At 42.8% G+C, this 20,339-nt stretch overlaps 1 protein-coding gene across 1 annotated transcript; it reads left to right on the top strand.

Moving 5' to 3' along the window:
• The first annotated feature begins 10,466 nt into the window (after window positions 1–10,466).
• bfsp1 (beaded filament structural protein 1) lies at window positions 10,467–20,307 on the top strand. The gene is made up of 8 exons (XM_079473574.1): window positions 10,467–11,204; window positions 12,037–12,097; window positions 12,553–12,648; window positions 13,399–13,485; window positions 15,817–15,930; window positions 16,395–16,615; window positions 16,953–17,044; window positions 18,508–20,307. Exons 1-8 carry the CDS (start codon window positions 10,816–10,818, stop codon window positions 19,353–19,355), a joined length of 1,908 nt encoding a protein of 635 aa, XP_079329700.1. The 5' UTR covers window positions 10,467–10,815; the 3' UTR covers window positions 19,356–20,307.
• Window positions 20,308–20,339: the final 32 nt, after the last annotated feature.

Here is a 20,339-nt window from a genome sequence, read left to right as displayed (position 1 = left end):
ACCCAGTATTACAGCTCTGTTCGCTCTCCTTTGCTTCCGGTTATTGACGTCTCTCACAATGTCAAAGGATAGCATGTGCATTTGAAAAGCAGACTCTTCCCTTTAAAGTAACAGAAAGGGCAGTTCTGCCAGCCTTGGCTTTGACCAGTCACTTCAGGCTGCTCCAGTGTGATGATAATTCATTATGACAGAGAGGAGAATCATCTCCAGTCAGACCCTCAAAGCCGTGATGGAGATGATTCACCCTGCAGTTTCACCTGAGCAGGGCCACGGAGCCCTCAGAGTGCCAGACACATCACAGACCGCCGTGAGCTTATTAGCCCCCAACAGCTTCTAATAACCAATGGTGTCCACTCTGAACTTTGATGGGATGAGCTGTGTTTGTAAACTACAGATAAAAGTCACTCCTGACGCCACACATTGAACTTTAAAGCAAATTACTACATTTCTTGGAGACTGTCAACAGTCTACAGCTAGACTATATCATTGTACATGCTATATTCTATTTATTGGTGAAAGAACTCAATTTCTTAATAATAAATTCAATAAATTTATAAAAACACATACTATTCACGGCTGGATTGACAAACCAAGGCAGTATTGTTATGAGGTACGAAACAGAAGACCCAAGAGCGAGGTAGGTACAATCCAGAGACTTTAATGTACAACCAAAAATGCCAGACTCAATCGTTGTGCAAAAATAGAACAGAAATGCTCTCCCGAGGAGGTCAGGAACAAAACAGGGAAAAAATAACACAAAAATAATCCGTATGTCTCCGGGAACAATTCCCCTAGATGACAGAGTAATCCACACGGCTCGGGGAGATAGAACAGAGTCCAGTGAACTGACCGATCTCAACCGGTCGCTGGAGGCAGGGTACACAAGGCAAGACAGCTCTAAAAAACAAGACAGGGTAAATCTAAAGCCAGCAGACACGATCTAACTCACAAAATAATCCGACAAGAAACAGAAGGAACAAACGCTAGAAGTAGACAGACTAATTAAGACAAGACGAGAAACAGGTGTCACAGCAAGACAGCGCGAGCGCTGATTGTGACGAGCGACAGGTGAAAACAGGGTTAACGTGTATCAAAGAAAGATGAAGAATAACTCAGTATAAATGTGTGTGTAAAGGGGTAAATGAGAGCGAGAGTGTAAAGGAAGAGATAAGGAGGATACCCAGATCCTGACAGTACCCCTTCCTCAACAAGCGCCCCCAGGCGCTGACGAGGAGGGAGTCTGGCGAGACCGATAGAAGTCCTCAATGAGGGAGCGGTCCAAGACGTCCCGGGCCGGAATCCACCGCCTCTCCTCAGGCCCGTAGCCCTCCCAGTCCACTAGAAATTGGTGGCCACGCCCCCGAGGGCGAACCCCGAGAAGTTTACGAACCCTGTAAATAGAGCCCACCTCATCGAGAGGTGGGGGGGGAGGGTAGGACGGGGGGGCGCGCGAATGACAGGCTTAAGACAAGAAACATGAAACACAGGGTGTATCCGACGTAGCTGACCAAACAACTTGAGCTTGACAGCAGCCGGACTAAGGACCTTAATAATGGAAAAGGGACCGACAAAACGAGGCATAAGCTTACGTGAACCCTCTCGTATGGGCAGGTTACGGGTGGACAGCCACACCCTCTGACCACAGACATATTTGGGGGCTCTCCTCCGATGGCGGTTAGCAACCTTACAAGTACGAGCTCTAGTACGGCACAACGCAGATCTCACCCTTCTCCAGGTACGCTTACACCTCTGAACAAAAGCTTGAACAGAAGGAACGGAAGTCTCAGGGTCCTGCGACGAAAAGAGAGGAGGTTGGTAACCGAGACAACTCTCAAATGGGGAGAGACCGGTGGCGGACGAGGGTAAAGAATTGTGGGCATATTCCGCCCAGGAGAGTTGATCAACCCACGACGCCGGGGTCTGAGACGTCAAACTGCGCAACATGCGACTGAGAATCTGGTTGGTCCGTTCAGCCTGCCCATTAGTCTGGGGATGAAATCCTGAAGACAAACTGGGGGATGCCCCAATCAGTCGACAGAACTCCCTCCAAAACTGAGAGGCAAACTGGGGACCTCTGTCGGACACAATGTCCGACGGAAGACCATGAATCTTAAATACATGGTCGACCATGATCTGGGCGGTCTCTCGGGCGGATGGCAACTTGGTTAGCGGGATAAAACGGGCGGCCTTAGAAAAGCGGTCTACAACGGTGAGGATGACTGTGTTACCGGCAGACAATGGCAACCCCGTAACAAAATCTAAAGCAATGTGTGACCACGGACGTGACGGTATGGGAAGTGGTCTGAGGAGACCCGCAGGCGGAGCGTTACTCGACTTAGTCTGGGCACAGACAGAACAGGAAGCTACAAACCGACGAATGTCCTGCTTACTAGTGGGCCACCAAAATCTGCGGCGAATAGCGGCCACCGTACCCCTAACCCCGGGGTGTGCGACTAATTTCGAAGCATGACCCCACTGGAGAACCGCCGCACGAGCACTCTCGGGAACAAACAACCTCCCTTTCGGCGCCGGAGGGGGTCTGACTGCACGCGATAGGGCTTTCTTGACAGTCTGTTCGACTCCCCAGACGGCCGCTCCGACCACGCAATGCTGAGGCACAATAGCCTCCCTGGTCGAAGCGTCCTCTGCGGAGTCGAACAGACGCGAAAGGGCATCAGGCTTGAGATTCTTAGAACCTGGTCTGAACGAAATCGAAAAATCAAAACGACCAAAAAATAAGGCCCAACGGGCCTGTCGAGCGTTCAGTCTCTTGGCGGAACGAATATATTCGAGGTTACGGTGGTCTGTCCAAACAATGAATGGAACACTGGCCCCCTCTAACCAGTGTCGCCATTCTCCCAGAGCCAACCGAATAGCTAGAAGCTCTCGATTACCGACATCATAATTTCGTTCTGCCGGTGAAAGGCGGTGCGAAAAAAAGGCGCACGGGTGAATCTTGTTGTCAAGAGGGGAACGCTGTGACAAAATAGCCCCAACCCCAACGTCGGAAGCATCAACCTCGACCACAAACTGTCCCTTGGGATCGGGCGTGATAAGGATGGGCGCGGAGGTGAACAACCTCTTAAGTCTATCGAAAGCCTCCTGTGCCATCTCTGACCAAACAAACCCAGACTTCGTCGACGTAAGGGCGGACAGGGGAGCGGCCACCTGGCTGAAATTACGAATAAACCGTCTGTAAAAGTTAGCGAAGCCTAAAAAGCGCTGAAGGGCGACGCGAGACTCGGGAACAGGCCACTCGAGGACCGCCCGTACCTTCTCGGGGTCCATACTGATGCCCTCAGTAGAGACCACCGAGCCCAGAAAAGTCACAGAACTAGAATGAAAAACACACTTCTCAGACTTGACAAAAAGACGATTCTCGAGTAAACGCTGCAAAACTCGACGGACATGTTGGACGTGTACCTCGAGAGAAGGAGAGAAAATTAGGATGTCGTCTAGGTAAACAAATAAGAAGACGTTTAACATGTCACGTAGGACGTCGTTGACCAGTGACTGAAAAACAGCAGGGGCGTTGGCCAAACTGAAAGGAAGGACACGGTATTCAAAATGACCGACAGGGGTGTTAAACGCGGTCTTCCATTCGTCCCCCTGCCTAATGCGAACAAGATGGTACGCGTTACGCAAGTCCAACTTTGTGAAGAATCTAGCTCCCTGTAAAACCTCGAAAGCTGAAGACATAAGGGGCAAGGGATAGCGGTTCTTGACCGTTATGTCGTTCAAACCTCGATAATCGATACAGGGTCTCAATGAGCCATCTTTCTTCTTCACAAAGAAGAACCCCGCACCGGCAGGAGAGGAAGATGGAGCAATGATCCCAGCCTGTAGCGACTCCGTAAGATACTTCTCTAAAGCCTCTCGTTCAGGAGCAGAAAGAGAGTATAATCTACCGCGGGGAGGCGTGGCACCCGGAAGGAGATCAATGGAACAGTCATAGGGCCGATGAGGCGGGAGGGACACCGCCCGGGCACGACTGAAGACCGCCCGCAAATCGTGGTACTCCTCCGGGACTCCGGACAGATCACCAGGTTCTTCCTGAAACACAGAGGCAGAAGGCACGACAGGAATGGCAGAAACTAAACAATTAACATGACATGAGAGATTCCAAGACAAAATAGTACTCCTGACCCAGTCAATCTGAGGGTTATGTTGGACAAGCCAAGGATGCCCTAAAACAACAGGACAATAGGGAGATCGAAAAATAAGAAAAGAAATAGTCTCTTGGTGGTTTCCCGACACGGTCAGACTCACCGGACTGGTGACACGGCGGACCTCCGCAAGGACCTTACCATCCAAGGAATAGACAGTGGAACCACCCTCCAAATCCACCAGAGGGATGTTATGCTCTCGAGCCCACTCCACATCCATGAAGTTCCCCTCGGCTCCAGAGTCGATCAACGCAGAGCAAGAGATGGAACAACCAGCCCAACGGATGGTAACAGGCAATGTGGTGCGAGACCTTGAAGGAGAGGATGTTACAGCCGCGCTCGCCAGTACTCCTCTGTCTACCGGCGAGCATTGGCTTTTACCGGACAGGAAACAGCAAAATGTCCAGCCGCACCACAGTAAAGGCACAGTCTGTTGGATAAACGGCGTTGTTTCTCACCAGGCTGGAGGCGGATGCCACCCAACTGCATGGGTTCGGGCTCAGACACAGAAGTAGACGGCAGGAGGGGCTCACGAGGTGTGGTGGAAACTCTACGAACCCGTCGTCGCTGATCAAAGCATCGATCCAGGCGAATAGCCAGCTCGATAAGTGGGTCTAGCTCAGCTGGTGATCCCCGAGCGTAAATCTCCTCCTTTAATTCCACATTCAGACCCTCCAAAAAGCGAGCAACTAAAGCTGGTTCATTCCATTCGCAGGTGGTGGAAAGTGTGCGGAATTCTATGGCGAAGTCGGCCACCGATCTTCCTCCTTGGCGAATAGTAGTCAGCATGCGAGAAGCCTCACGTCCAAAAACAGACTGGTCAAAAACCTTGATCATCTCCTCTCTAAAACGATCGAAACTGCTGCAACAGGAGCTGCCTGCCTGCCACAGGGAGGTACCCCACTCACGAGCGCGCCCGGACAGAAGGGAAATGACATAGGCGATGCGGGCGCGATCCTCAGCATAGGTCTGTGGTTGCAGAGAAAAAGTCACCTCACACTGAGTCAAAAAGGCTCTGCACTCTGTCGGTTCCCCAGAGTAACACGGAGGGTTATTAATGCGGGGTTCGGGAAGAGCAGGACGAGAAGAGACCACTGAAGGCTCAGACTGTGCGTGAAGAAGACGCACAGACAGATCATTAACCTGAGCCACCAACCCCTCAACAACTCGTCTTGCTGCTGCTAATTCCTCCTCGTGCCGACCCAGCAGGACACCTTGTACCTCCACCGCAGAGCGAATCGATTCCTCCCTCGCTGGATCCATCGTGGTCGGATTATTCTGTTATGAGGTACGAAACAGAAGACCCAAGAGCGAGGTAGGTACAATCCAGAGACTTTAATGTACAACCAAAAATGCCAGACTCAATCGTTGTGCAAAAATAGAACAGAAATGCTCTCCCGAGGAGGTCAGGAACAAAACAGGGAAAAAATAACACAAAAATAATCCGTATGTCTCCGGGAACAATTCCCCTAGATGACAGAGTAATCCACACGGCTCGGGGAGATAGAACAGAGTCCAGTGAACTGACCGATCTCAACCGGTCGCTGGAGGCAGGGTACACAAGGCAAGACAGCTCTAAAAAACAAGACAGGGTAAATCTAAAGCCAGCAGACACGATCTAACTCACAAAATAATCCGACAAGAAACAGAAGGAACAAACGCTAGAAGTAGACAGACTAATTAAGACAAGACGAGAAACAGGTGTCACAGCAAGACAGCGCGAGCGCTGATTGTGACGAGCGACAGGTGAAAACAGGGTTAACGTGTATCAAAGAAAGATGAAGAATAACTCAGTATAAATGTGTGTGTAAAGGGGTAAATGAGAGCGAGAGTGTAAAGGAAGAGATAAGGAGGATACCCAGATCCTGACAAGTATGTTATATGGGGGTTCTATCTACTGTGTATTCGTTTCAGTTAGTGTCCATTGGTTCATTCCCTTCTTTAGTTTTAGTCACATATTAGTTGGCATATTAATTATATTAGTTTCCTGCTTCATCATTTAACATCTGTGTCTTGTTTAGTTGTCTCTTCAGTTACAGTGTTTGGGTGTAGATATATGTCTGTCCTGTTTTTGTTTACATTTCAACATCCCTTATACGTTGTTTTACATTTCTGTCAGGATGTGGCAGAAGAACCCAAGCGATGCAAAACACAAAACTTTTAATAAACCCACAATGGGGAAAACTATAACAAAACACAAACTTGAAAGAAAAGACCCCCACAAATAAGAAAACAGGATAACGAACTTACTATTAAAACTTATACAACAATATATAATACAAACGAAATCAAGACATGGGGCAAGGAAATCCAGCATTCGACTAGGCACAGGACAAAGACACTGGGGCATTAAATGTGGAGACTAACAGGGGGTAAATAAACACAAGGCAGGTGCAGATGATGAAACACTAATGGAAAGCTCAACGAGGGAATTGAGGGGCGGGGCCATAGACAAGACCGGAGAAACAAGAACGCATTTAATGCCATGACAAACAATAATATGTTTTTCTCCACACAAAACATGAGGCTGGCACTAGACCAAGAAAGACCAGACACGATGAGGCAGAATCATGACACCCCAGCTCTTCTCTCGCAGAAACTAGGGGGGTGCGCTCCGGATTTGTGCTATTTCCGAGCTCGGTGCACTTGCTTTGCCAGGGGGGGAGTGCTCCGGGTTCGATAGGAACCGGCAAGCTCGGAGCCCGCTCCCTGGACAGCCACCAATTAAGCATACTTCTTACTTCCTGCCATAATTGTTATCTGCATAGGTGATCTTGTGAATCCGTTATTCTTTGAGTATTCTATTCGTTTTTCCTTTTCGTGCCTGGTGCATATTTACTACATCCTGTTACACAGAGTCATTGCATTTTTGATTTCATATTTGTTGTTATACATTGGGTTCTTTTGCATTTCACCCCATTTAGGGTTTGTTAAGTATTTAGGTCAGGCATATGGACACTTCCTCACCTGATTCCTGTGGAGGAGTTCCTCGAGATAAGCCATCTGGTGCTATGGGAAGATGACACCTTTAAGACCATCTTCTTGAGTGGACTAGATGACCACATCTTCGAGCAATTACCAATGACCACTACCATCAGTTCTCTAGCTCGATATATTGACACTGTGCTGTGCATTTTTGGGTCACATCGATTTAGTGACACTGTGTTTGAGGCAGATGGCACTGCTGGTATCACACTGTACGAAGATTCCCAGTCCACTCCAGTCATCCTGGTACGAGCCGTCTTCATAGACTCAATCCCTGCCTCGAAACTCCACCTCCTGTCCTCTCTGCGATCCATCCTCCATCCAACACTCAGCCATGCACCAACTGCTGTTCCTGAGTATAGCTCAGAGATCACCTCCTCGGCCATAATAGCATTAGCAACCGAATGTATCTCGTGCATAACTTGGAAATGTTCTTGAATCCCTCATCACAGCCATGAACAGCAAACTACGTTGCGGTCATGATGACCATTTCCAGTATTCTCCACCCCGGCCATCTGTATCTCCAGCGCTCCAGTATCAAGTATTACGACCATGCACTCTTAACAAAATGGTGCTATATAATTCTGAAAGTGGTTTCTTGGCTCATAATCATAGGGTAATAGCTTTAAGTGCTATATTGCACCATATTTTGGTGCTTCAGTAGTTCTTCAGCAGTTCGTTGGGATGACTGAGTTGAAATATACCCCTGCTTCCATATAAAGAACCTGTTAACACTAGAACTACCAAGGCAGTCATTTTGACCATTTTTTTATAATATAAGGTAACAACTTTGTTGAAATAAAACCAATTTAACTACAGTACCCTGACTTTTCTTAAATATATGTATATTTAATTCTAACATTGTTGTTTTATTATAATTACAAAAGAGTTCAGAGTATTTCTACCTCGAACTGCCATGGCCGTCAAATTGACCGTCTGCATTTTAGACAATGTATAATTTCAGTGCTCATTAAAGAGTTGCACCACTGTTGCCTGTTTTAATGTTATTGCTAAGCTAAAACGTAGCTTACCCTCAAAATGTCAGCAAATAGAAATACAACATTCTAAATCACTTTGTTTTCCCGCAGGTTAGCGAATATTTTATGTTTATGAAGGTGTGTACTATGCAATTAAATGCATATTGTTACATTTTATTATTTATTATATTCTCAAATTTGTTTTTATTTTACATCATTTTATCTACTTCGAATATCTGTAATTAGCTGGCTTCCCAATACGTTTTGTGGTTGACGATGAAATAAGAATTTCAATTTGTGTCCTGGGAGCCTTTTCAGAAAGCAAGGTAAGTGCAAACTCTGAGTAAGTTAACCAAAGAAAACGAGATATTCTGGGTTTTCAGTTTCAGAACGCGAGGTATATTAAACCTGCGACCGCGGGGTAAGTCAAGCCCGTTTCAGAAATCAAGGTATCTTATACTTAGAGTGAGTAACCATAGTTACATACTCTGTGAACCTAACCTGGTCGGGAGCAGGTTTTATTCCACTAACCCGAGGTTTGTTCCAATCTCCGCCCCCTTTTTGAAGCGCGAGCGGTGTTGAACTTGCCTACGCCGTTTGGAGTGAGGCTTACACACTGCACAGCTCTTCACTAGCTGGCCTCCGTTACACATAGCTGGAGCAGGGGCAAGCATGGGCAGTTTTTTGTCTTCTATAGCCACAGTGCTCGGTTATCATATCCTCATAACTTTCAAGGCCAGTTTATTAAATATATCAAACATTTCCCAGTCAGGCATTCTACAAGCAAGCATTTAAACTCACCGGACTGAATGATGTTTTTATATTTTATTTTCAGCTGCTGCCATGTTCTTTTTATTGCAAAAGGATTGCACCTACATGACAAAAATCTTAGGTATATATGTGTTGATGATGGCTTTTTAAAGCCGCGATGAACGCGCGTAACCTAGAGTAAACTTACTCAGAGTGGATTGAACTCATTGAAACCAGCTGTTCTGAAACAGAAAACTCAGAGTAGCAGTTATCTGAGTAAATCAACTCCGAGTTCATATTTTAACTCAGTGTTGCTTGAACCTCCTTATTGAAACGGGTCCCTGATGTTTAGTATAAGGCTACCTATCCTAACAATACGCATCCATTTATTCATACATTTTTATTCCAGTAGAGGGTGTGATTCCTGTGATCCAAATATAACTTCTGAGCGTCCAAAAAGTCAAAATATATGGAAAAAGGATAACCGTTATAATTTCAAAAATTCACAACATGTAACATCTAACATAATATTCTGCATCAAACCATATTTGTTGCCATTACAACATCCCTACATTTTTACTTGAAAGGACTTTGCTCTTCCGCTTGCCGGTGTCCTAAAACAGAATACCGGACACAAAGCGAGACACACACCTTCGGTTGAGCAAAACAAAATTAAAAAGCAAATATAAGTTCACACAACGGAATAAAGCCACAACACAACAGAATAAAGCCACAACACAACAGAATAAAGCCACAACACAACGGAATTAAGCCACAATACAACGGAATAAAGCCACAACACAGCAGAATAAAGCCACAACACAGCAGAATAAAGCCACAAAACAACGGAATAAAGCAACAACACAACAGAATAAAGCCACAACACAACGGAATAAAGCCACAAGACAACGGAATCGAATCAATAACGAGGAAGTGAGAGTATGGGAACAGAGACGAGACAGAGAGAGCATATGGCAAGCCTAATAAACAATTAACAATAAACTCTCTCCACATTAAACATGAGGTTCTGTCATGATCCTGCCTCTAGACCAAGAGAAACATGACATGATGCGTTAGAATCATGACACAAGGTAGCTGGTTTGTGCTGGTTTAAGCTGGTCATGTGACGGCCCTAAGCTGGTCCCGAGCAACTAACTTCTAGCTCAGCACCAGCTTGAACCAGTTTATACCAGCTACAAAACATAACTTACCAGCATATGCTGTTTTCTTTCAACAGGGTTGTGTACTAGCTCTATTGTGCATTGCCTGACAATAAGCTTTTGTGCTACTTTTATTTTTGTATTTATTTCAAACATTTCGTGATTTGACAAGCTGAAAAAGAAGACCAAAAGAAACTGGTCCAAGCAGGCTGTAAGGCCATATAGTTGGCTTAGGTTAGTTTAAGCTGCTTTTATTCAGCAGGACTAATACTGTTCCGTGACAATGCTAAGTTACATTATCCTATGTACTGTATAATGATATTAAAATATGCAGACAATGGACAGATTACTGACTGTGATGTGTGCCATTGCCAGACTGTAGTCGAAATGTTGTTTGTCCCATGAAATAGCAGGCTGTGCAATTTTTCATTCTCAAACAGAGGGCCATAGAAGTAAGTCATTGTGATTGTAGAAACGGCCACTGATCGGAAAACAAAAGAACCACTCAATAGATTGCTCTCTACAGCAAAGCCCTCAACAATGACAATGTTTTTCTAGCCTTATGCAGAGGACTCCGCTGGAAGAATCTACAGGTGATCTCATGTGAAATAACGGGTTGAAAAGTGTTTTAGCTATTTGGCCCCTTGGCCCAAATGGGCAGAGTTTAGTCTAGCATGAGACAGCGGAGGGTGAGCATACTAGTTTTCACACACTAAAGGTGCTAAGGGGTGAAGCACACAAACAGAGGATCGCGGAGGACACCATCCCGCTCTCAGCATGTTCAAGACCTGGTACCTGCGCGAGGTGCGCAAAGATAAGTATGAGCGCTCTGATGTCTTTGAGGAGCCCAGCAGCCCGGAGACGGAGACTGCTACAACCGCTGGGACCTCTACAAAGTCCGTTCCTGGCTGGGAGAGCCTTCAAGAGCTGAACAGCCGCTTTGCACGTTACATCAATCGGGCTCGTGTGCTGGAGCAGCGCAATGCCGTGTTCCGCAAGCAGCTGGAGACTCTTCAGCGGATGGAGGAGGATTCCGGATTGGAGGAGGCCTTCAGTGAGCAGATCAGCGTCAACAGACAGCGCATCAGAGAACTGCAGTCTGACCGAGCCAAACTGGAGAGAGAGCTTAAAGATGCTGAATGTATGCTGGATGACTACAACAGCAGGTTAGAAAACATGAGAAATACAGTTTAATACATTGCACTCGGTGAGAAATACTATACGGTCCCAAAAAAAAAACATATAAGAAATAGAGAGATCAGGGATTTTGGGGTTTGTTTTGCAACAGTCACAGTACCCTTTCATCGGTTGCTTACCTAAAAAACATAGATGTCAAATGTTGATTGTGGTTATTTTATTATCTTTATTTTTTATTAAATATTTTATTAATACATTCCATATATCTGTTCCACATAAATAATATGTAGTTTAGTATATGCTATAGAAAACAAATAAGAAGGAGAAATGTGAAAGGCATCTGCCTAATAAGATCTAGCTGTTTATATTCATTTCAGTTATTTTTTCGGTGGGCTAGTTGGCTAGCAGAAAACATCTTCACATTTTTGGTTTACTCAAAAAATTTTATACATTTTGTGATAACATCTCTAGAGCATCAATACTGCTTCATGGGGAACCTGGCCATGGGTCGATGGTTTTGTTGAATATACTACTTAAAGGTCTGCAGGTTTATATACTGTATGGTCCATCTGGGTTCTTCCAAGATTTGTTGGTTCAAAGCTAAAATAATAACAGCTAGCCAAATGTCTTTAGTCAGTGGAAAACATTGTCTGGAGGCTGGTCTGGATCATGTTTTCAGTGTTTCATAACACAGAAATCTATAGAGCAGCACACTAAAGACAAATTGCAGCCCTAAGTGCGGCACAGACTTGATCAATAACACTTCTTGTTCCTACTGGTCACAATAATTGTAATAATCGCACTATTAACACACATGACTTCTGAAACTAACTGTATTGAATGTCTCTCTGCTGTCCACAGATGCAGAAATGAAAGCGAATATCAAGAACAGCTGCGGTGCTCACTGGAACAGCTTAATAAGGTAAAAAATAAACTGCACCCTCCCCTGAGCAACAGATTCAAAGGAAAACATGAATGCAGTGCCTAAAACAATTAACCTTGACTTTGGTCAAATCAATGCAATGCAGGACAAAGCCAACAACACCAATATTATAAAAGCCACCAATGCTCATTAAATTACACGGTGTATAACTGTAACAATAGGCTTAATAATAAGTACAAACAACTCTTGATAACTGAGAATATGAAAGATGCTGGAAGTATCTCTCAAAGCCCGGCTCTCTAAAGATATGCCAGCAAATCTCATGAAAGTATGCATTCATGTCAATAAGACAGAGTAGCTAGGGTTGAAATGTTGAGGCAGACATTTCTGAACTACTTCTACACCCCTGTTGCGTGTGTGACATTTTCAAGAGAAAATATTTGTGTGACACGACTGTGATCCCTCGCTGAGTCCATTTGCTCTCTTGTCTGCAGGAAGCCGATATGGTGCTATTGAGGAACCTTGAGTATCAGATCCAGCTGCAGTTCCTCCAAGATGATGTCAATGCAACCAAAGAGAGGCACAAAAAGGTAGGTAGGAGGTGACTGCAACCCTTATTTATGCTTCTATGTATTTAAGTAGCCTCTGGAAAGCTCTTGTGTGAAATTGTTCTGCTGTTGCCAGCAGAACGGTGGCCTGTATGACAAATCTATACTGGAAAGTCACTTGTGAATGCTCCAAGTCAAATCAGAGTGATCCTTTTACAGAACATCAGTCAGTCCAACTGTTAGTTTACTTTCTTAATGCACATGTCTAGACTCACTGCAGCTTCATACAGATGTGACTCCATCTTTAAAAAAGCGGAGTTCACTCCTATATAAGGAAAATGTTCATTATTTGGTCAGATTATATGTAATGAACAATTAAAGTAAATGCTAATGTAATGATGTTACAGGTACATTTCACTATTTTCCACCATGGTTTCCCCATACATTTCTTTACAGAGTTTCCACATAATAAAAATCTATGTCATCCATAATAGTATAATAATCAAATATAATATTTCCAAAAAACAGACACACAGCTACAATAAATACCTAACTATTACTGTAGCAGTCCTCAGTTGGTGCAAACATACAGTAATAATCCTTCTTTATAAACTACAACTGTAGTTCAACTTAACTTGAACTGAAAATATTGGCAGAAGCCAGTTATTTCGATATCTTGTTATTAATGTGATTTCATTCATACAGTTTAATGTGAAGCTAAATATTTATTGAGCAATGAAATCGGTCAGGTGTATCTTCATTCATCCCTTCTCTTGTTATTTTTCCACACAGAACCTCGCTGAGATTCAGACGTATCTCAACATTCTGCATCAGATCAACCAGACCGTTCCTCTGTTGGCAAACGTGTCGGTCTCAGAGGTAAGGTAACCTTGTGGTTCTCAACACCTCGGGGCCCGAGCTGATTCTCTTTTGTCACACAAAATAAGATCTGTGTGGCAGCGGTGCCATTGAAATTAGTGCGGTGCTCTGAATGTTCCCTCAGTGATCAGTCTCTCTGCGGCACCTTTAATGTTCATGTATGTCAGCAGGGGTGCTGACAAAGACGTGTCATATTATGTATGGGTTTAAAATGTGCACCACAGGTACTAAGAGGAAAGAACAACGGTACTTACTCTACAGTGTTTTCCCTAAATCATACTTTTAATTCCTTCTTTTGTATTTAACATATTTATATTAAAATGTTGTTAGTGGTTGACGATATGACCAATGCTAATGAACTGCTCATCTACTGGGACTTTTAAGCACAACTGTCTCGAGGGAAGGGACTTGAAGGAACAGTTCACCCAAAGATGAAAATTATGTACTCATTTACTCAAACAGATCTCATCCTCCATTGACTCCCAAAGTATTTATTTTCCCTACTATGGAGGTAAAGGAGGATGAGATCTGTTTGATCTGTTACTGACATTCTTCCAAATATCTTCCGTTGTGTTTAGCAGAACAATTACATTTATACAGGTTTGGAACAAACTGAGGGTGAGTAAATGATGACAGCATTTTATTTTTTGGGTGAACTATCCCTTTAACAAATATCTTGTGAGCCGGAGGTCTCTTTGAAGAAATATGTGTTCTGCAGAATTGTAATTATAGGGGCTTGTTCTAAGCCTAAGCAATTGCACTAGTGGTGCTTGCATACAAGTATCAGAGAGTGGTTTGAAAGCAGTACCGTCGAGTTGCGTTTGCTTTTCATTGATGTCCTACGCCTACCGGTCTGCAGTCAAACACATCAGTCATGTCATCATTTACTCACACTCATGCTTTCAACCCTGTGTGGCTTTCAGTTTTTATGGAAGAAACAACACAATATTTGACCAATTTTACACTTAAATGATGTCGGCAACTGTCATGATTCTGCCACCAGACCAAGAAAGACATGACGTGAACCTTATGTTTTATGAGGAGAGAGGTAATTATGGCCCTTATGGCCTTACATACACTCTCTCCGGTCTTGTCTTTGTCCCCGCCCTCTCATTTCCTCATTATTACTTGTTATGATTATTACCTTTTCCCCTCTGAATTTGTTCTCTTTATAATGCCCCTGTGTTTTCTGTCCTGTGTTGGTTCGTTGTGATTCAGGTGGGTGAGTTCCTGTCTTATCAGTATAGTCAAGTTATTTGTAAACTATGGTAAATTTGACTTTTAGTCCTGTCTAGTTTAGTTAGTCCGTGGTCTTGTTTATACGTCATGTTTATTTCTTTGTTATTTTACCCCCTCGTGGGTTTTTGTTTTATTATTATTATTAAAGTCTCTTGGTAACCCTTACCCGCTTTCTGCGCCTGGGTCCTCTGTCCTTGTGTCTGAACGGCTACCTTGTACCTCATTTGTGCAAGAACATGAATGATGAATTGTGACATGCTGAAGAATTGTTATCTGTCATGTTATTTCAGTGCGATTCTAACATTAAACTCATTGTTTTTTAACCCTGATGGTTGATGAAATCATCAAAAGCTCAATACTTTTAAGAACACACTTTTGGGTGCTGTATTAAGCGTTAGTGTGATTCATAATGTACTACTGAATCCCCCAAACTAATTATTCATGAAATGATCTTGAATCGAGAAGACGAACTAGTCTTTTGTCATACGGGTTTGGAGTGTGAGAGTAAATGATGACAGAATCGTCATTTTCGGGTGATTTATTACTTTAATCATTGAGCTTATATCATCCACCCTGTGGCCGTGCAGTAATAGGGTGCTGTGACTGGGCGACAAGCTATCAAATTCAATCTGCCTTTCATTCTCCTGACATTTCCTTGCTTCTCAAAGGCCACACAAAACCACTAACACCTGTAATAGCTTTACAACGCTAATTCAATTTGGACAAGTTAATGACTGAAAATGTACATTTTAGTGCGAGTAGCAGCCATAAAAGTAGATGCTGGGCTGTCGATATCGCCTGTATTAATGATGCAATAACACTTGCACTTTCATTAGATGGTTGGTACAGTCATCGCAATTAATAAAATAGACATTTCTAGAAGTGATGCAGTTAGAAAAGAGTGCAGAAGTGAATACCAGATGTGATGATTCCTTGATTCCTGAAGTGGCACTCAAAGACATGTAGCCTTCTGGATATACTTTCTGAATGAAGGCTTGATTATGCGCATGTTTGACCTTCAGAGCACTAAGTGACTTTTTCACCTCCATGTGATCAGAATACGAAATACTTTTCTTTCTTTTCTCTGTACAGGAACAGGAGAGGTTGATCGCTCAGCGGAGGGTTCCAGCCCTGAGGAGTCAGCTGGAGGAGTACAAGAGCGCCATCTGTCAGCTGCAGGCTCAGAAGCAGCGCCTGCAGAAGGAGGTACTGTACTGTACTGTACTGTGACAGGAGATGAGAAAAGATTGATGCTTTCTCACTGAACGCACTGCTCTTTGAGCACATCTCATAAAAATATTTACATTTTATTTAAAATCATTACAATTGTTTGTAAACTAAATTTAAGAAATGCAATGTGTGAAATATCTTTGAGCTTAGATGCAATAGCCTTTAAAAAAAAGAGAAACATGAATGTATAAATACAAGAGGTTCTTTTTACAGGATGTGACGCAAGCATCAATGGCACAATTAAACAATTAGTTTACTGCATTTAGCATTGTCTTTTCTATGTAACCCACCAGCCTAATAGTGCAAAACTCTAAAATAATTGTATTTTATAGTTTTCAAAACTAAATTTATATAATTTTTATTGTGTTATACATATTATATAGTTATATATTTTTACGAATTGTATCTTTATCTTTCTACCATGTGTCTGTTTATCTTAGACCGCCATATTGGAACAAACCATCAAGACCACACAAGAGAGCTATGATGATGAAATCCAACTTTACAATGAACAAATCGAGTCCCTCAGGAAAGATATTGAGGAGGCAGAGAAGTCGCTCGAGAAATACACCAACAAATGTCGACAGCTGGCCGGATACCAGACCTCTCTGGAGAATGAACTTGAGAGGTACAAGAGAATCATCGAGAATGAAGACAACAGGTGAGAATATCATCATCATTATCAGGTGTATTATGGTTATGAGACTGTATATGGACTGCAGTGTGTATAATCATGTTTGTTGTTAGATTCACTAACATGTTAGAAGTTTGATTGTTTGTTGGCTATTTTGTTATAGTAGGCTATGCCACACAGTGGCAGTATAACTACATTTTTATCACTCCTAAGATTCGATCTGGAAATGTTATTTTTAGACGTAAAAAATATAAGGTGCAGAAGATGTTTTAGTATTCACAAGCCTTGGATATTTGTAATGGGTTCTTTCCAAAATGTTTTGTGTTTAAATGTGCATTTTGCTTTTCTCCTCTGACTGTCACAGGTTGAATTCGGCAATAATTGGAACACCCATTACCTTGTTAACAACCAATTACAAATACACCCATAGTCCAAGCACAACCAGGAAAGGAAAAGGTGAGAATCCTGGGGATGGGTGGGGTTATGTAACATGACTGCATCATTATCATAGTCTTGCACATTCAACAAATCAGCAGCCAGCAGCTGCCACCCTAAACGAAGATTTCCGCCCACACAGCTGTCAATCATTCCCATTCTTTGTCTCGTGTTATCCTGCTCAGGCGGCTGTAATTCAGAAACACAGTCCAATTGCTTCTAAGGTCATTGGATTGGCCCTGTTAACAGTGATAAATGACAATGGCCTTTACGTATGTGAGAGTTCATGGTACCACGTTGAGTTGAGAAGCGCTTGAGTAATTGTTGTTTGCCAAAAAAGTTTTCTTAAGTGGAAAAAAGTTAATTTATCCTTGTGCTTATATGTGGGACATTTAAGACATTTTAAACTTCTCAGCAGAAAAGCCGACCTTAGATTACCTTGAATTTCCATGAATGCTCCAAGCTGGTTTACGATGCTTATCTTTTCAACAGAAATGGATAAAACATTGATAACACTTCACAATAAGGTTGGTTAGTTAATGCATTAGTTACCAATGAGCAATTCTTCCCGAGCATTTAATAGTATTGGTTCATGATCATTTCAGCGTTTACTAATACATTCAAATCAAATGTTGTAACAGTTGTAACAATGCGCATTGTTAGTTATTTTATTTACTGCATTTAATGTTTACAAATACAACCTTGCGGTAAAGTGTTACCTACATATCTAAATGATCTTCAGTTGATACTGAATGATGTAAATCTATAAATAAACTGACCTAAACAACTAACCTTATTCATGCATGTTGTCCAATTTGAACACATTGGGTGTTTTTAACAGCTTGTGGGTATTTTGATGTTAAATTAATGAAAGGCATAACACACAGTTGAGTTAAAAGTAACACAAAATGCGTTGGTGGACACATGGTGTTAAAATACTGAATCAAGATATTTGCAAGCCATATTGGGTCCGCGAGTCGCCCATCCCTGGACTAATTAAAATGTTAAAATATTTTATATAACTTTTATATAAATAAAAAAATAAGGGTGCTTCACGGTGCCATAAAATAACCCTTTTTTGTTTATATGGTTACAAAAAGAACCATTAACATCTGAAAAAGCATTCTGTTTTCTTCAGATTAACAACCTTAGACTAAATGGTTCTTTGTGGAACCAAAAAATTGTTCTTTTTTGCATCACGAAAAACCTTTCAAGCACCTTTATTTTTAAGAGTGAACTTAACCTTACAGCACTCTTAAAAATAAAGGTGCTTAAAAGGTTCTTCACAGCGATTCTAAAAGAACCCTTTTTTGTTCCACAAAGAACCATTCAGTAAGAGGATCTTTAAAGAATGACCTCTTTCTTACCTTCTGTAAAACAGAAAGGTTCTTCAGACGTTAAAGGTTCTTTATGTCATTGTGAGGCACCTTTATTTTTTAGAGTGCATGTTCATTTTAAAAGCATGTTTTAAAATGTTTTTTTAGACATCACCCAAGTTATCCAAGACATGACCAGCGTAAAGCCTCGTCAGAAGACCTTGGCCAAGAAAGTGAAAAAGAAAGAGATCACTTCCAAAGGAGCTATGGAGAGAGGACTGGATGAGAGGACAGCAGAAGAGTTTGAGAAAGAAGAGAAAGCGCAGGTGATGGAGGAACCGGCGGTAAGGAGTGAGCAGTCTTTTCCTCGTGAGGACGTGCCTGATGGAGCCCAGATCAGTAAGGCCTTCGACACTCTCTGTAACATCATTCGTGACCGTATGAGGCGAGCTAGGAAACCAGAGCCCATTGCTGACTTTTTCACCAAGGGCCATTACGTCTTGGTGACGGGCGACTCAAACTATCTTGACCCCTGCTTCATCTCAACCACCCCCTCCGCCAGTCACATCTCTGTCACGATAAGACATGGCATGATGCCTTATGATCCTGACATGACTGGCACACCTTCTACTCCCCCTATGCCCCCCGGAAACGGAAAGCCCAAAAATGGAGAGCCACATTCAAAGGTGAAAGAGCCAGAACCGAACCCAAGCCCACCACCAGGCCCTCATGGCAGCAAAAGCCCCAGTCCTCCTCCGGGCTCCAAGCCGCCCTCATCCAAACCTGGAAGCAAGAGCAAGACCTCAGAGGAACCAGGCCATTTCCGAGGCCCTCCACCCATGCCATCGCACAGCTCCATTCCCCCAGACTCCATGAGTTATGAGAAGGTAGAAGTAGTGGAGTCTATTGAGAAGCTCTCGCCAGACAAAAAAGTGAGGGGCTATGAAGAGACGACCACAGTGGTTGAGACCATGATAGAAAAGACCAGCAGAAAGAGACATTCCGACAAATGCTGAAATATTCTGCACGTTGTAGCCATTCCCACCATGGACTTGCTCCAGTTTTGCCTTCAGCCTGCTGTTGACTAGTGCTGCTTTTTTGCATGCATCATTGCCTTTGACATTTATTGTCTGAAAACTTGGGAAGCCAAAATCAAACGCCCCATCTCCCCTCAAATTAATAGAAGATGCTAATTTTAAGTCACAGGCTCTGTTCCAAAGCACAGTAAGCAGCTTTGCTTTCTATGGTCGGCTAATTTAGAATGTTTTATACAGGCAGCAACTCCATGCAAAACAGCTAAAATGGCTCATTAGATTCAGCGTGTTACTAAGCTAACAACAACAAGTTTAATAAGCAATAATGTAGACAAATATTAAGAAAAAAGACTAGACGTGATTTAACCAGTTTTATAGAATCTATGATGATTTGTCCTCAATCTTTTCTTGCATTGTGTGCCATCTTGAATGAAGGGCTTTTTAACTATTATTTCTGGGATTGTCGTGTCCATTAAAGATACAGTGCAGAAAGATACGATGATGGTGCCTTTAAATTGTGGCAGGAGCACACATATAATGCCCTATCACCCTACCCAGGCAACTTGCTATGTTTTGGAACAGAACCATACAGCTACCCCAAAACCAATGTATCACCCTCTTTCACCATATCTCTCTAGTCACATAACCGCAAATCTTTTGTATTTAATTTGGTATGATTTTGTTCAATTGGAATGCCAACATTTGCCATCACTGTCTTGATGTGTATTCATTGCATCACAAATAAAATTCTAATACTTTCAAAAATCTCAGCTTGTGTTGTCTGTTTGGTGACTCATGGCATTACCATCCTTCTAAAAGTATTTATAGCACACATGTAAATTTTTTAAAATGCAGTTCACTTAGATGAAGACTTTGTCATATCAGTGGAGTACAAATGGCTGTTTTATTTAAAGGGGAAGTTCACCCAAATATCAACTTTGTGTGATTTGTTACTGACCCACATGA

The sequence above is a fragment of the Barbatula barbatula genome, assembly GCF_947034865.1.
Source record: "Barbatula barbatula genome assembly, chromosome: 14".
In the NCBI taxonomy this organism is placed as follows: Eukaryota; Metazoa; Chordata; class Actinopteri; order Cypriniformes; family Nemacheilidae; genus Barbatula; species Barbatula barbatula.
The sequence above is the reverse complement of the archived record's forward strand: the minus strand, read 5'-3'. Positions and strand labels throughout refer to the sequence as shown.

Coding starts and splice junctions, on each gene's coding strand:
- bfsp1 (XM_079473574.1), top strand. CDS start 10,816: ATGTTCAAGACCTGGTACCTGCGCGAGGTGCGCAAAGATAAGTATGAG. Junction 12,649..13,398: donor CCAAAGAGAGGCACAAAAAG/GTAGGTAGGAGG, acceptor TTTTCCACACAG/AACCTCGCTGAGATTCAGAC. Junction 16,616..16,952: donor ATCGAGAATGAAGACAACAG/GTGAGAATATCA, acceptor TGACTGTCACAG/GTTGAATTCGGCAATAATTG.